This window comes from Eublepharis macularius, chromosome 5 (genome assembly GCF_028583425.1).
Source record: "Eublepharis macularius isolate TG4126 chromosome 5, MPM_Emac_v1.0, whole genome shotgun sequence".
In the NCBI taxonomy this organism is placed as follows: domain Eukaryota; kingdom Metazoa; phylum Chordata; class Lepidosauria; order Squamata; family Eublepharidae; genus Eublepharis; species Eublepharis macularius.
The window spans coordinates 7,983,133-7,999,079 of NC_072794.1; the positions used below are offsets into that span (position 1 = coordinate 7,983,133).

At 46.1% G+C, this 15,947-nt stretch overlaps 1 protein-coding gene across 2 annotated transcripts in view; it reads left to right on the top strand.

Moving 5' to 3' along the window:
* The first annotated feature begins 2,011 nt into the window (after positions 1-2,011).
* Positions 2,012-15,947, top strand: part of POLRMT (RNA polymerase mitochondrial) — a 49,946-nt gene continuing 36,010 nt past the window's right edge. For both annotated transcript variants that reach the window (XM_054979452.1, XM_054979453.1), the window contains exons 1-7: positions 2,012-2,112; positions 3,371-3,466; positions 4,666-5,360; positions 6,416-6,546; positions 11,906-12,095; positions 12,585-12,734; positions 13,401-13,562. In XM_054979452.1, coding sequence (XP_054835427.1) covers positions 2,070-2,112; positions 3,371-3,466; positions 4,666-5,360; positions 6,416-6,546; positions 11,906-12,095; positions 12,585-12,734; positions 13,401-13,562 — 1,467 coding nt within the window. In that variant the 5' untranslated portion in view covers positions 2,012-2,069. The remainder of the gene's footprint in view (positions 2,113-3,370; positions 3,467-4,665; positions 5,361-6,415; positions 6,547-11,905; positions 12,096-12,584; positions 12,735-13,400; positions 13,563-15,947) is intronic.

Below are 15,947 nucleotides of genomic sequence, written 5' to 3' on the forward strand. Positions count from 1 at the left end.
TCAATCCACTGTCGCGTCATCATTGCAAACAGTTCCTGGGCGGGAGAGGAACCAGCCTAGATACAAACAGGTAATGGCATAATTTTGCCAGCGCACTGATAGCTGACTCAGTCAAAAGCCAGGCTTGTAAACAGGAAATGTTCCCTGCTGCCGTCTCTCCTCCATGCCAGAGCTGAAAGGACAGAGAGCTGGGGCGGTGCTCTGAGTTAGAAGCATCTCAGTCCAGCGCTTTTTTAAAAAAAGGATAAATTCCAACTGCACCACCATGCTATGCAATTGTCATGTACACACCAACACAACCCACCTGTATTGGCTGCTTAGTGAGGCACATTCCAGCTAATACAGGTGTATTTTTATATTGTTGTGATCTGCTCTGAGCTCGCTCGCGAGGAGAGTGGAATATAAATTTAATTAAGTAATTTTTTAAAATATCCCACCTGTATAGAGTGGGAGAAAAAACTCCAAACTGCCGTTTGATACCATTAATAAAGGAGAATGGAATTTTGGAAGGGCACATTAAAAAAAAAAGAAACTTGCTATGTGCCAAGCAAGATACATGAGACGGGGTCACCATATGAAGAATCTTATTATTATTTTTTTGGTAATGAAATGACTTTGGGTCTCAGGTCTCCCTCTGATTTCAGAGATGGATTTGCAAAGCATGATCTCGCCATTGCATTCCAGTCTTGCCTCGATGAGCTTACAGCGTGACGAAGAGCAAAGCAGTTGTTGCAACTTAAAACCCTGAGAAACCAGCGGAATTTTTTACGGACTGGGGAAGATTGAAAACATATTTAGAAAAGAAGTGGGACATAAAGGGGGAATTATGGCAATTTGAAAATTATTAGAATGGATTTGTTATTAGAAGAGATAGAGTCTTTACCATATGAAGTGAAGTATTAGCTAATTGTTAGCCCAAATGTAAGTGGACTTAAAGTTAACAGATATTGTTAGAATTACTAAAGTAGATATTTTATCCGACTGTTAGTTTAAATTTAAATATATGTGGAACTAAAGTAATAGATAATAGATTTTAAGTTTATAACAATATTTTTGAAGTTAATAGATAGGGCTTAGTTGAATAAAAGAGTAAGTATATATGAGATAAGGAGTTATAGAAAAAGGGGACAGATTGGGAATAGATTAGGCTATAGGGTTGGAAAGCTGTTGGAAGTCTTGGAAAAGGGGAGGGGGGAAAGGATAATGAGATGCTATTTGAAAGTTGTATATTAATATTCTCACCTAATAAAAATTTTCTAAAAAAAAAAAATAAACCCTGAGAAACCAGGACTAATAATAAAAAACATTTCCCCTTCAGCTATGCTGTCAATGCAACGAATGTTGCTCTTGAGAACTGAGCAATCAATGGTATTTTAAATGAAAGGATGATTGCAGAAAACATTTTTTTTAGCCATGCCTTCCTTGGTGGTCTCCCAGCACAGGACTATAACCACGGCTGACTGACCCAAGTTAGTTTCCGAGCTCTGATGAGGCCAGGATAGCCTGGGGCAGAGAAAAGACATTTTGAAAAGGTTAGTTTATGGGACTGGTACAGGTGAAGGAGAAGCCGGGAGGGGAGAAGGATGCCACGTGCATAGGAAAGTTGGCCTGACACCCTCAGTAAAGGTCCATTCGCACATGCTGCCAAACTCTTCCCAGCCTTTCCCACTTGTGCTAGTTTTCCTGGAGCTGTGCGGTTTGCAAACACACGTGTGTTGGACTTGGGCGGCTCTGGCAGTACCTTTCTCTGAATCCCCGCGTTGAAAAACTAGCCCCGTTTTTTTGTTGTGCACGAGAAAGAAGCATTCCCTCCCCACTTCTGAGAGCCGCGCGTGAGAATCCGCGGTGGCAGCCCGTCCCTACCCGAGCTGCATTCTGACCGCCGACCGGTAGAGGGAGCCCACAGCGCTCCCATGGGCCGTGCGCATGCGTTCCTCGCCGTGCATCTTGGGGCTGCTGCGCTCTAGGACAACGGGGTTGGAGAGGAGAGCGCATGCGCTTTGGAGGGCTGCCCATGTGGGAGCTCGGGGGGCAGGAGCGAGGATGAGGGAGGTCTAGCCAGGCTGGGGATGTCCCTGCGGAGGCTGCAGGGGGCGCTGCTGCGGGGGACAGGTAGGCGCTCGAGGCGGAGGGGCTGCATGTGGGAAGGAGCCTGTGCTTGCCATCCTCCAGGTGGAGCCTGGAGATCTCCCGCAATTGCTACTGATCTCCAGGCCACAGAGATCAGTTCCCCTGGAGAAAGGAGGGGGGGCTCTATGGCATTATACCCTTCGGAGGTTCCTCCACTCCCCAAACTATGCCCTCCCCAGGATATACCTCCCACATCTCCAGGAATTTCCCAACATGGAGCTGGCGACCTTATTTTTCTCCTCCTAAAATGGTAGATGGCTCCATCTCGCTGCCCTAAAATAATAAAGCTGAGTTATTCCCACCCTTTTCTCTAAACTCCATGCAAGTCCTTGTCCTGATGAGGGGTTCTTAGATTCTGTGCCTGCCCCCGTTCAGTGTGTCTTTCCCAGCGACCCTCTCCCTTCCCCAAGAACTGAGCATGGAAACATAACTGTGCTTATATACCACTCTTCTAGACAGATTAGTGCCCCCCCTCAAAATGGTGAACAAGGTCAATATTGTTATTATCACCACAATACACTTGGGGCTACCCACCTAAAGCCCCCTGCTGAGCTCAAGGGAGTAGTAGGAGTCGAACCAGCAGAGTGCTGATTGGCAACCCAACCCCTGAACCACTATGCTGCAGGAGTGCTCTTATAATAATGACTGTGTTTATATACTGCTCTTCTAAACAGATTAATGCCCCACTCAGAGAGGTGAAAAAAGTCAGTTTTATCTTTCTCTGCACAATACCTGGGGAACTGGGCTGAGAGGAGTGGCTGATCCAAGGTCACCTGTTGAGTGCATGGCAGTGGTGGGATTCGAACCAGCAGAGTGCTGATTTGGAGCCCAATCACTTAACCACTATGCTTCAGGACATAACGTGAGGGTGGGGGTGAGCTGGGCCCTATGAGAGTCAGTGGAAGAAATTTTCTCACAGCTTGAAATTATAAATAGCCCCAATGTTGTGTGTGGGCTAAGTATTTTTAAAAAAATTATTTAGTTTAGCTGTTTTCAGCCAAAGAGGAGGAAAAAAATCTGTTTTGTAAAAGTGCCTTTGCCTGATCACATGGTAGTTATTTACACTTACCACAAGCAGCATTTGTCGCATGAAACTGCAGCTCCCACACTCCTCTGTCCCCTTGCCCCTACTACAGAAGGGAAGGTTATACACTGCCTGGGCTGTAATGTAGGCATGGTGCTAGCGTGTTTTTTGAAGCCTGCTTCTTGCTGGATGCATTTGGTTTCTCTTATGCTGCAGAAAGCTTGTGGATTGTAGCGAGGCGTTACTCCTCAGCCAGGGCAAAGGAAGAAGCCAGGAAAAGATGGGCGTGTGAAAAGGCTGAACTTTTGGAGGGTGAGTCAGAACATGTACTGTATGCATGCTGTGAGCCGCCTTGAGCCCATTTGTGGGGACGGTGGGGTATAAATAAATAAATAAATAAATAAATAAATAAATAAAAGTCTTCTTTACACTGATGAAAATAATGGGGGCTGTGTATGGGACACACTCAAGAATAGCAAATCCGGGCTGTGGGGGTTCTGTGCAAAAAATGTTTAAAATTTCACCCCTAAGGAAATTCAAATTCTGTACTGAGATCACTGAATTTTTAACACTGCAGGTTGGCCCAGTTTCTCTTATTTTGTGTGGTTTCTGTTCTTTTGCCTAACTTATTTAGGGCTTCCTACATTTTTAGTGGGCTAGAGCCCCATGGGGCAGAGTGGTAAGCTGCAGTACTGCAGCCCAAGCTCTGCTCACGACCAGAGTTCGATCCTGGCGGAAGCTGGGTTCGCATAACTGGCTCAAGGTTGACTCAGCCATCCATCCTTCCAAGGTCGGTAAAATGAGTATCCAGTTTCCTGGGGGTCAAGTGTAGATGACTGGGGAAGGCAATGGCAAATCACCCCGTAACAAAAGTCTGCCAAGAAAACGTCGTGATGCAACGTCCCCCCATGATTTGCACCTTTACCTTTGGAGCCCGTACAGCTCTTTCCCTGACCGGAATTGGGTATCTTATTTGATGACCAGTTTAACTTCTACCCACCGTCTTTAACAGCAGAAAACTTGTATTTAAGAAAAAAAGAGAAAAAACAGTTTTATATTGAAAAATGCATTGCAGACTGTTTTGAAAAGTTCTGTACAAGAAGGTGTGCAGGGAGGGGCGCTGCGTGGAACTGCCTTCCTCTGGGAGCGAACTCATCACACTTTTAACTTGACAAAAGCTTAAGCTGATGCCTAACTTTGAACTGATTACAGTGAGGGGGACTATTCTGCTACATACAAAATGTATGAAAATCTGGTCATCTGTGAATGATTAACCAGTGAGTTCCCCCTGAACATGTGGTGTAGTTCAGATGATAAACTCCTCTGGCTGTTCTCTGCTCCCAGCTTTTTACATTGGGTTAGACGACCCAGCTGTCCAAGGCCGACCAGAGCTCCTCAGCACTGCAGTATAGTTGAGAGGATTCTAAATTCAGTCATAAGCTTTAGAACCCAGGACTGTATCACAGTCTTTCTTTTAATTCTCCTTGTTAATGTTTTTCCTGTTCCTGTAGTGCTGGAGGCCAGAGTGAAACAGCTGCAGGCCAACAACGCTCAGGAGGCCACCACGACGAAGAGCAATTTTTCTCAGTCTACACTGTGGAAAGTGGCTTTACCAACTTGGAAAGAGAAATCTCCAAAGCATGAGGAGAGAAACTCTTCCCACCCCAGCCGTTGGATGGAGAAGCTGAGCAAAGAGAAATCCCTGAAACACAAGCGGCTCTTGCAGCTTGAGTTCAAGCTCTCAGACGCTGATCCTAGAATGAAATCATCTAGGAAAGGGGGCAAACTTGTTGCCCGAGGGGAGGCGAGCCCCCTGAAATCTCCCACTAAAGGAAGTCCTGATGGCCCTGCAAAATGTCAAGCCCCCAACAAAACCAAAAGCCACTGTGAGGTCCCCAAGGTGGCCGCAGTGCAAGGCGATCTTGGCACAGAGCCTTTGGGAAACAGTCACCGTACTGCTGAAGGTTTAGGAGTGCAGGTTCTGGGCTGGGAGGATGCCAAGGAGAAGCTGCCCCTGGAAGAGGAAGAAGGAAGCCAGAATGGGAGCATCCGATGCAGTATCTTGGCGTATCTGGATTGCTGCCTCTTTCTCGACCAGATGGAGAGGGCTCATCAATGCCTGATGTTCTATCACCGGTCCCACACTAGGAGGAAGCTGCTGGATATACAGGTGTACAATCGGCTGATGCGTGGATATGCCAAGAAGGTATTCCTTGGTGGTTTGCATCCCTAGCCAGGCAGCCTTTTTTAGCTTTGCTTTTAGCTGTTAGGTAAGCTATGCTGAGAGTGATGAAGCTGCTCAAGAAGCTGCACGGTTAAGGAGGGAAATTTGAACCCAGAGCTTTTTGATCCATTAGGGATCCATGCTCCCCCTTGCTGGAAATACGGCTGGCCCAGGATGGGGTTTGTAGCCTAAAAATGAGTTATTTTTCAGAGGAGTAAATTTTTGTTAGATCCAGACAGACTTTTTAAAGGGCCAGGTTGAAAAGAGGGAAAGAGAGAGAGAGAGATGCATGAAAAGAGAGTTGCTTTTCTCTGTATTTTTGTGCCCTTTCCAGGCTGTGTCTCCTGCCTTCTTCAGCAACTTGGTCAGAAAAATGAACTTCTTGGGTGCCAGTGGTTTTGCAAGACTGTCAAAACTACTTCATGTAAAACTGCATTCCTGCTGCCAAGGAAGCTCATGATATGAAATCGCCACAGATGCAGGCATGCACAACACACACCATTAAGCAGCAAGGGGGATTAACAATCCCCAAAACAGCAGACCTTCCTTGGTAGAATTAAAAGCATTTTTTAGAAAGATAAAGTAGATGTAGAAAACCTCATGGAGTTCACAGTTCACATTCCGTGACACCAGGGGCTGCTCCAGAAAAGGCCCTGCTTTCTTGCCACCTGGACTCTTTTCTTGGTTGGAATGCTCATGCATATTTTGTCTGTTCTTGGAGCAGTGAGTGGGGGGAGAAGGTTGAATAATAGAATATTGACAAGTTCTGCAGTTTGCTCAGGAAGAGAGACCAGTGTGCTGTTATTAGAAAGGGTGAGCGGACAGCTGCAGGGACTGCTTCAAAATAGGCAGTCTTACAGGCTGGGGGTGGGAGGGTTGAAAGGAACAGGAGGGGAAGGGTTGTGGACACGTTCAAGGCTGTGGTGGCATAATTGTTCACTGAGTGAGCTTCCTTTGACTGGCCGGTTTCACGGATCAGCGTGTGGAATTCTTGGTGTCAGAAAACAAAGCCCTTTCTTACTTCTGCCTCACCTTAGGGTGCCCTGAGCCGGGTTGGCCAGCTGTTCCACCAGCTGGAGGAGGCTGGGCTGAAGCCCAATCTGGAATCCTATGTCACTGCCTTGGAATGCCTGGGCCGATCCAGTGTCCACCCACAAGTTATTACCAGGTAACATGCTTATCTCCCATTGGTCTAGAGACAATGAGGTGCTTCCCTGTCTGTCCAGTAGGAGGCAGGATGTTTATAAAAAAGAAAATTGGCCTGGGCTGGACTTGGAGGCGTCTCTCATGTTCTGCATGGAGCCAGTCTTTTTCCTGCCTTTGCTGTGATGGTTGTAGGTTCCTGGGTTTCACATAAGAATGAAGAAAAGTTCTTTGCCTCTTGGACTGAGTGTGGGGTCACAGAACCAGCCTCGAAGCATGTTACATGTCCAACTGGCAGTAGGGATATCTAGGGAGTAAGTGGGCACTGTCTGGCTGGTAGCATCTCAGAAAACAGGAATGGCAAAAAAGTGTCTGTACCTTCTCATAGTCACTGTCACTAGAATAGTTGCTAAATAAAACTTGTGTGTTCCTGGCTGCTACTGGAAGTGCCACCTCATTAGAATGTGTCTAGTCCATCATCCTGTCTCATGTAGTGGCCAACCAGTTACTCGGGGCGGGGGTTGCGGGGGGGGGAAGAGGCAACAAACGGGGCATAGAGGCTAAGGTCTTCCTCCACTGTTGCCTCCTAGTATTAGTAGGTATCCCAGGTTAGTTGTTGTGGGTTTTCCGGGCTGTATTGCCGTGGTCTTGGCATTGTAGTTCCTGACGTTTCGCCAGCAGCTGTGGCTGGCATCTTCAGAGGTATAGCACCAAAAGACAGAGATCTCTCAGTGTCACAGTGTGGAAAAGATGTTGGCAGGTCATTTGTATCTACTCAGGAGGGGTGGGGTTGAGCTGAGTCATCCTGTAAGAGTTTCCCAGGGTGTGGAATGCTAATGGCGGGAGGCTTCACTGTATCCTGAGGAGGTTCTTTTGCATATGGATTGGTGCTTGATGTGCTAATCGTCTCTGCAGGGCTATTGTCGAGTATAGAGTGTTTTGTTAGCCTGGTGTTTTTCAGAACTGGAAACCATGCTCTGTTCATTCTTAAAGTTTCTTCTTTCCTGTTGAAGTTTTGCTTATGCTTGTGAATTTCAATGGCTTCCCTGTGTAGTCTGACAAAGTAGTTGGAAGTGTTGTCCAGTATTTTGGTGTCCTGGAATAAGATACTGTGCCCTGTTTGAGTTAGGCTATGTTCAGCCACTGCTGATTTTTCAGGTTGTCCAAGTCTGCAGTGTCTTTCATGTTCTTTTATTCTTGTCTGGATGCTACGCTTTGTGGTCCCGATGTAAACTTGTCCACAGCTGCAGGGTATACGGTATACTCCTGCAGAGGTGAGGGGGTCTCTACTGTCTTTTGCTGATCGTAGCATCTGTTGTATTTTTCGGGTGGGTCTGAATACTGCTTGAAGGTTATGCTTTTTCATAAGCTTTCCCATCTGATCAGTAATTCCTTTGATATATGGCAAAAACACTTTTCCTGTAGAGGACTGTTTTTCCTTGGTTGTTTGATTCATCCTGGGTTTGATTGCTCTTCGGATTTCATTTCTGGAGTAGCCATTTGCCTGAAGTGCGTGGTTTAGATGATTAATTTCCTCATTGAGAAAGTGCGGCTCACATATCCGTCTTGCACGATCCACTAATGATTTCATTATGCCTCTTTTCTGTCGGGGGTGGTGATTGGAGTTTTTGTGTAAGTACTGATCAGTGTGAGTTGGTTTCCTGTAGACGTTGTGACCTAACCGAAAGTTTGCTTTGCGGATGACCAAGGTATCCAGAAATGGGAGTTTTCCCTCGATTTCTTTCTCCATTGTGAATTGTATGTTCAGGTGGATGTTGTTGAGATGATTCAAAAACTCCATCAATTCTTCCTCCCCATGGCTCCAAATGATAACTGTATCATCCACAAACCGGAACCATACACTAGGTTTGTGGGGTGCTGATTCTAGAGCTGTTTTTTCAAAATGTTCCATGTAGAACTTTGCTATAACTGGGCTGAGAGGGCTCCCCATGGCCACCCCATCCATCTGTTCATAGAATTCGTTATCCCATTGGAAGTAACTGGTTGTCAGACAATGATGGAATAAAGCTGTTACATCCTCTGGGAAAATCTGATTAATAAGTGCAATAGTGTCTTTTACTGGAACCTTGGTAAACAGGGATACAACATCAAAACTGACAAGTATGTCTTGTGGATTGAGTTTCAGAGAACTGATTTTGTTGATGAAATCTGCTGAACCTTTGATGTAAGACGAGGTTTTCCCGATGTGGTCCTGCAGGAGATCGGCCAGATGTCTAGCTAATTCATATGTCGGTGAACCAATGGCACTCACAATGGGTCGGAGTGGGACTGAATCCTTATGTATTTTAGGGAGTCCATATAGTCTAGGTGGCTGTGCTTCTGTCTTGCATAGTTTTCTGTGCATGTCGGGATGTAGTGAGGCCCAGTTATAGTAAACTTCTACATGGAACATTTTGAAAAAACAGCTCTAGAATCAGCACCCCACAAGCCTAGTGTATGGTTCCGGTTTGTGGATGATACAGTTATCATTTGGAGCCATGGGGAGGAAGAATTGATGGAGTTTTTGAATCATCTCAACAACATCCACCTGAACATACAATTCACAATGGAGAAAGAAATCGAGGGAAAACTCCCATTTCTGGATACCTTGGTCATCCGCAAAGCAAACTTTCGGTTAGGTCACAAGGTCTACAGGAAACCAACTCACACTGATCGGTACTTACACAAAAACTCCAATCACCACCCCCGACAGAAAAGAGGCATAATGAAAACATTAGTGGATCGTGCAAGACGGATATGTGAGCCGCACTTTCTCAATGAGGAAATTAATCATCTAAACCACGCACTTCAGGCAAATGGCTACTCCAGAAATGAAATCCGAAGAGCAATCAAACCCAGGATGAATCAAAACAACCAAGGAAAAACAGTCCTCTACAGGAAAAGTGTTTTTGCCATATATCAAAGGAATTACTGATCAGATGGGAAAGCTTATGAAAAAGCATAACCTTCAAGCAGTATTCAGACCCACCCAAAAAATACAACAGATGCTACGATCAGCAAAAGACAGTAGAGACCCCCTCACCTCTGCAGGAGTATACCGTATACCCTGCAGCTGTGGACAAGTTTACATTGGGACCACAAAGCGTAGCATCCAGACAAGAATAAAAGAACATGAAAGACACTGCAGACTTGGACAACCTGAAAAATCAGCAGTGGCTGAACATAGCCTAACTCAAACAGGGCACAGTATCTTATTCCAGGACACCAAAATACTGGACAACACTTCCAACTACTTTGTCAGACTGCACAGGGAAGCCATTGAAATTCACAAGCATAAGCAAAACTCCAACAGGAAAGAAGAAACTTTAAGAATGAACAGAGCATGGTTTCCAGTTCTGAAAAACACCAGGCTAACAAAACACTACACCCGACAATAGCCCTGCAGAGACGATTAGCACATCAAGCACCAATCCATATGCAAAAGAACCTCCTCAGGATACAGTGAAGCCTCCCGCCATTAGCATTCCACACCCTGGGAAACTCTTACAGGATGACTCAGCTCAACCCCACCCCTCCTGAGTAGATACAAATGACCTGCCAACATCTTTTCCACACTGTGACACTGAGAGATCTCTGTCTTTTGGTGCTACACCTCTGAAGATGCCAGCCACAGCTGCTGGCGAAACGTCAGGAACTACAATGCCAAGACCACGGCAATACAGCCCGGAAAACCCACAACAACCATCGTTCTCCGGCCAGGAAAGCCTTCGACAATATATCCCAGGTTAACTGCCTCTGAATACCAGACCAAGTAGCCCGATGAACCTCTCATCCATTAATCTTTCTAAATCCCCTTTTAAAACCATCTATGCTCATGGCCTTGTCCACTTTCAGGGAATTCTGCAATTTAGTTACTCATTAATTTTTTTAAAATCCTTTTGTTTCTCCTGAATCTGTTTCCCATCAACTTCATTGGGTGCCCAAAAATTCTAGTGTTTGGGGAGAGGGAGAAGAAGTTCTACTTTTACTTAATTTTTAACTTTTGTACTTACTTACTTTTTCTATCCTACGCATAAGTTTATAAATATCATACCACCTGACCCAGTCTTTTCTGAACTGAAAACTCACAGACTCTTCTGCCTTTTACTCGTAGGAAAGGTGCTCCAAACTCTTAACCACCTTGCCTGCCCTCTTCTGTGCTTTTTCCAGCTCAGCAATGTCCTTTTGGAGATATGGTGACCAGAATTGCCCACAGTATTCTAAATGAAGCTGCAGCATAGATCTACAGGGGCATTATAATATTGGCCATTTTATTTTCAACCCCTTTCCTAATAATCCCCATCATAGCCTTTTTCACTGCTGCCTCATTGAGTGATCCACTGCAACCCCAAAGTTCTCTTTACCTCTCAGTCTAGGCCAATTCAGGCCCCATTAGCATTAGTTTAAAGTATTTTTTTTGGGTTCCAATGTGCATTGCCTTACGCTGGCCAACTCTGAAGTTTGTTTACCTTCTTGCTCACGCACCCAGTTTAGAGAGAGCCTCCTGGAATGCTTCCTGACCTGCCTGGGGATTCATCTCCCCCATCTCTGAGCAGGAAAAGGCACTGGATCTCCCCCAGCCTGTCACTTCACAGGACTTGCTGCGTGCTGGTGTGCTGGCCTCTCTCATGAAGGAAGTTTCCACCCCTGACTTGTGATGTTTAAATGTACAAATGCTTTGTTTCATGCCCAGTCTGCTGGGTCCCAGAGGTGTCTCAGGTTGTGTGCGTCCCAAAGTTCAACCTCTTTGCTGTTGTAGGGCACATGAACCATTTGGGGGCACACCTTGAAGGCAACACAAGCCCTGTTTTCAGATCTTTCTGGTAGTGGGAGTCTCTTGAATGAACTAGGTTCTGCGTTTCAGACCTTCCATTCATATAGAAGGGCCAGAACTGCTTGGATACACCCACCAGAACCCTATCAAACGGGTGCTTATGTATTGGGTAGCCAGGTTTTCATTGCTGATTTGGGCTGTGTCAGCTGGCTCCTTACTGATGGTGCTGTGTTGACCTCAGGACCCCCTCTGAGGGCTAGGCCTGGAGAACCACACTGGACCCCTTGGGACCTCTGTGTGGCTTTCCAATGTTTTGGGGATTGGGGGTGCAGCTGGTTTTGTTATTGGTTGGAGCTTCTTGAATGATTCTCTTGATTGACTCCATTGGCTGATGTTTGTTAATGGCCTTCTGGATTTTTTCCACTACGTGTCCTTGAGGTGCATTTTTGTGCTGCCAAGGCCACTTCTCAGGTGCTTCTGCTTGGCTCTAGTGATGCTGGTTTCCAGGGGTTATGACCAGGCCTTAGGAGCCAGCCTGCATGGTGAAAGAGTTGGCTGCTGCTGCTGCTCTGGAGTATCCACCGGGCCTCTGCCCTTCCTCCTCCTGCAGGTGCCTCCAGCAGCTCAAAGGCGACGGCTTCCAACTGGAGGACATCCTGAGAGACTTGGAGCCCGAGGAAGATGAAGTGAAAATGGCTCTGAAGGCCATCCGGAAGGTCAAGCCGGACTTCCAGCCACTGCCACCTGTCCACCAAGCTGAGACCTGTATGGCTCCTCTGTCCCGGGACTTCTACACAAAAGTAAGTGCAGGGTGGTTTGGTTCTGCTTTCAGTGCCTAGAATGAAGCTCTTTAAATACATCCTCTGTAGCATGGACAGCGCTCTGATTTCTGCACCTACTTGAGCAGTGTGCGTCCTTGGTGTGCAGGGCTTTTGAACTTCCTTGCCCTCCTGGAAGTCCATTGCTTGATGTGTGCTGTGCTCTGGAATTCCTGTGATGAGGAGGGATTGGATCGAGGAGTGCTGCAGTTATTAGACACTTTCTCCTTGGGCCTGCTACGTAGACTAGGAGATTGCAGGCAGGTCCTCATTGGGAAACCTCTGCAGCCACCCCAGAAGGCTTATGACCCAGCATGCTAGAAAGCTGGGCCTGTGGCACTCCATCACTCTGCATTCTGAGCAATTGTGTTGCTTGCCAGGCTGTCCCTTTGTGTTGCTGGACTCCCTTTGCTCTCGCCAGTGCTCAGACCCAAGCCCCTCATGCCCAGCTCCCTTTGGGTCTTGTTGCAGGAGAGGCCCATTTCTTACCCCAAGCTGGATTTCACGGCTCAAAACCTGCGCAAGAGGTTTCGGGAGCAGCTGCAGATGGAGGCATCCAGTACGGTCACCATTGACTCTGTGGAGGCAGACAAGCCCCTGACAGAGCAAGCCATCAGAGCGGTAAGAGATGCTTTCTGTTGCAGGGCTTCTGGAGCCTGGGAAGGGCTTTCCGTGCTCCACCTGGTTCCTTATGCTGCAAAAGGCCTTGCTGTTTCAAAGACTAATTTTAATCATTATCTATATAAATGGGAAAGCATGTTCGGAACGACACACTTTTTATCCTGGTGCACCTGCACAGGAGCACCAGGATAAAAAGTGCGTCTGGGCCAGTGAGGCCTCCAGAAGGTGCCACTGCCGCAAATTAATTTCCAATGAATTTGTTCCTTGATTTTGTGTACGTGTTTTCAGATGTCCTTTGGGTTTGGTTGAGTTTTTTTTTCCCATGATACAGAAGGTGGCGGAATCAGAGGTGCCAGTGGCTGTGTTGTGCAAAGTCCTTTCTGCTGTGTTGTGGGAGCAGATGCTCAGCACAGCACCCCAATTGCCGTTTTTGCACTAACACCATTGCATAGTGCAAAATATTTCCTAAGAGTTTTTTTTTTAAACCTGGCTGCTTGGTGATGCTCGGCATCATACAATTGTGACATTCCCAGAGATCTAAAGGCCCCCCCTTTCTGTTGCAATTTGGGGCAGGTTGATTTCTTGTTCTCCACCCTTGATGATGTACAGTTGCTAATTAATGTTGCTTTCATCTTTTTTTTTTTTTTTTAAAAAACCCTTGTCTAGCGGGAGGTTCTGGCCACGCTCCGCTCCCAGTGGCGGGCAGCCCTCCTTCAGAGCTTGCGGGAATCCAAGTTCCACCTGGGCCAGAGAAAGTCAGGGCAGTTAAACTTATATCCTTTCCTGTGTGTGTTGAAGGATGAGGAATACGTGGACATCATGATGCAGGTAAGACCTGCCAGGGCTGCTACCCTGGGGGGTGAGATGATGCCAGATAAACCTGGGACCCATCCACAGTGGGCACAGAGGCGGCTGAGTCTGTGGAGCACTTAACATTCTGGAGTCTGCTAGGATTGGGACAGAGGCCTGAGACAGACCGCGGAAGCAGGCATGGGAGGAGGGTCAGTCAACGGCTGCAGAGTACAAATGTGAGAGGAGAATTTTTAAAATTGTACTCTGCTGCCAATTATAAATTTTTCTACTATCACTTACCCAAATATTATCCAAGACTCCAATGAAAGCGATACAAAGAAATAAGAGTTTTATTATTTCCAAATAAAGCTCAGGTGCATATTTTTTTTGTAACTCGTATGCATAAAGAACTTTATATGCACAGAGAACCTTATATGTCCTAGCACTAATGGTTTACAGAATAAAAGATCAAAAAGGTTAATACAAACATCCCTTCAGAATTACATTTTTCCCGAATACATTGAACCAGACAAGTTTGAGTGACAGTCAGATGTCACTGTATAAACACCTCAAATCCTGGAGCCATACTTTGTTATGAGTTCAAAACACTCATGGGAAGTAACACATTCGAGGCTGAAATCTTAGTTGTGAAATGAAAACAAGAAAAAATGTTTACAGTTGCCAGAAACTTTCCCCCTTGCCATGAGTTCAGGCTGACCTGCGTTCCTAATCTCAGCAGGGAGAGAGAAAGAAAGATGCCACTGAGGCAGGTTTGCCTCCTCTCTAGGTGTTCAGCTTGAATAATGCTCACACAGGATTTGGGGAGAGGGGTCCCCGGAAAAAAAAATCCCTTAACAAAATGCTGGAATGTTTGGAGGCAGCTGGAAGGAGGCAGAAATGTGAGTTTGGCAGGCAGGGAGGAAGACCTGAGGAGCAGTGGGAAGGATAAGACTGGGAAGCCAGACAGGCAAGGCCCGAGTCCTCCAAGCCTGACTTGGAAGGTTCTGTGTAGCCAGTGGAGTTGGGGAAGTGAGCAAGCCCTGGGGGAACTGGATCCAACCTGCTACGTGGGTGAGAGGGACGATCCTGCCCTTCTGCAGCCTCAAGGGGCTCCCAACAAGGAGCCCTGATGCACAGATGGATATGTTCCTGGTGGGTGGGCTGGCAGTCCCTGATGATCACTTTGCCACAGGATCTCCAAAGTTAAAAAATCAGCATTAAGCCCTGAAATCTGAGACCTGGAATCCACACTCTGTGTCTCAGATTTGTTTCAGCCTTAAGCTGAAGGGAAGCGCCGGTCTGTCCCACTTCTTCTATTTGTTTTTTTTTCTTTGGTAGAATGTAGCCATTGAAAAAACCAAAAAGCCACAGACGATCATATCCTGCTCTCTTAGAGCTAAACTACACGAGACGAATTACACTAGGATGCTCAAGGGAAGGGAGACACAATGATAGCCAGGAAGTGTAGTTTGAGGCCCTTTTCGCACTTATGGTTTAAACCGTCATTTATGAGCATCTGTCGTGATTGCAGTGGCTTCAGCATGGCACCCCCACGTTTTACGCTGTCCAAGGCAGTTTCGATTTGGTGTCTTGTTTTTCATTTATATGATAATACCCACTAGAGAGGCGTTCCCAAAGAAACAAATTAATAGCACCACATAAACAGTTCCCAGGAATTACGTCCACTTGAACATGAACAGTCTCTATAGTATTAGTACAATTAAACTCTCACAATTATAATTTCTCCAATACAAAAATATCAATTTATCAATGCGTATGAATACAGTCAAAAATAAGCAGCAAGGTTAGGAATTGTTCCTAGCTTTGGAAAAAAAGTAAGTGTGTGTGCATATCCAGGAGGAAGGAAGCCAACGGAGAAGCAGCTTTATGACCCTTACCTCGCTTTACTGATAAAATTGGCAGAAAAGGAGTTCAGAGAGCTGAGGTGGGTGGGAGTGGTTAATTCCACACAGACCAATCAACTCCCAGAGAAAAGGAGAGGGGAGAGAAGAGAAGCAGAAGGGAGTATAGCATTTGCACTGACATTAATCGGGCCAGATGCGACTCGGCAGCGGCTTCAAAATAAAATCGTGGTATGTCTGCAGGGGGAAAAATCGGGGATACCGCAGACAAATATCGGTACTGCATCCCATGACTACCTTGCAAGTGTGAAACTCCTGCAAACATGGGAAGCAGAACAGATACTGAAATGCTTTAAAGTCTCAGTGCAAAAAGGACCTGAATTTCACCTTTCTAGAGAGCTAGCAATGATCACTCCTCAGAGAGTTTGTTATCTTCTTCTTCTTTGCCTCCCCAATTTATTTATTTATTTATTTTAGACTTTTATTCTGCCCTCCCCACAAGCAAGCTGAGGGCGGATTACGTCAGATAAAAACATTTCATACAATTTACATATCATAA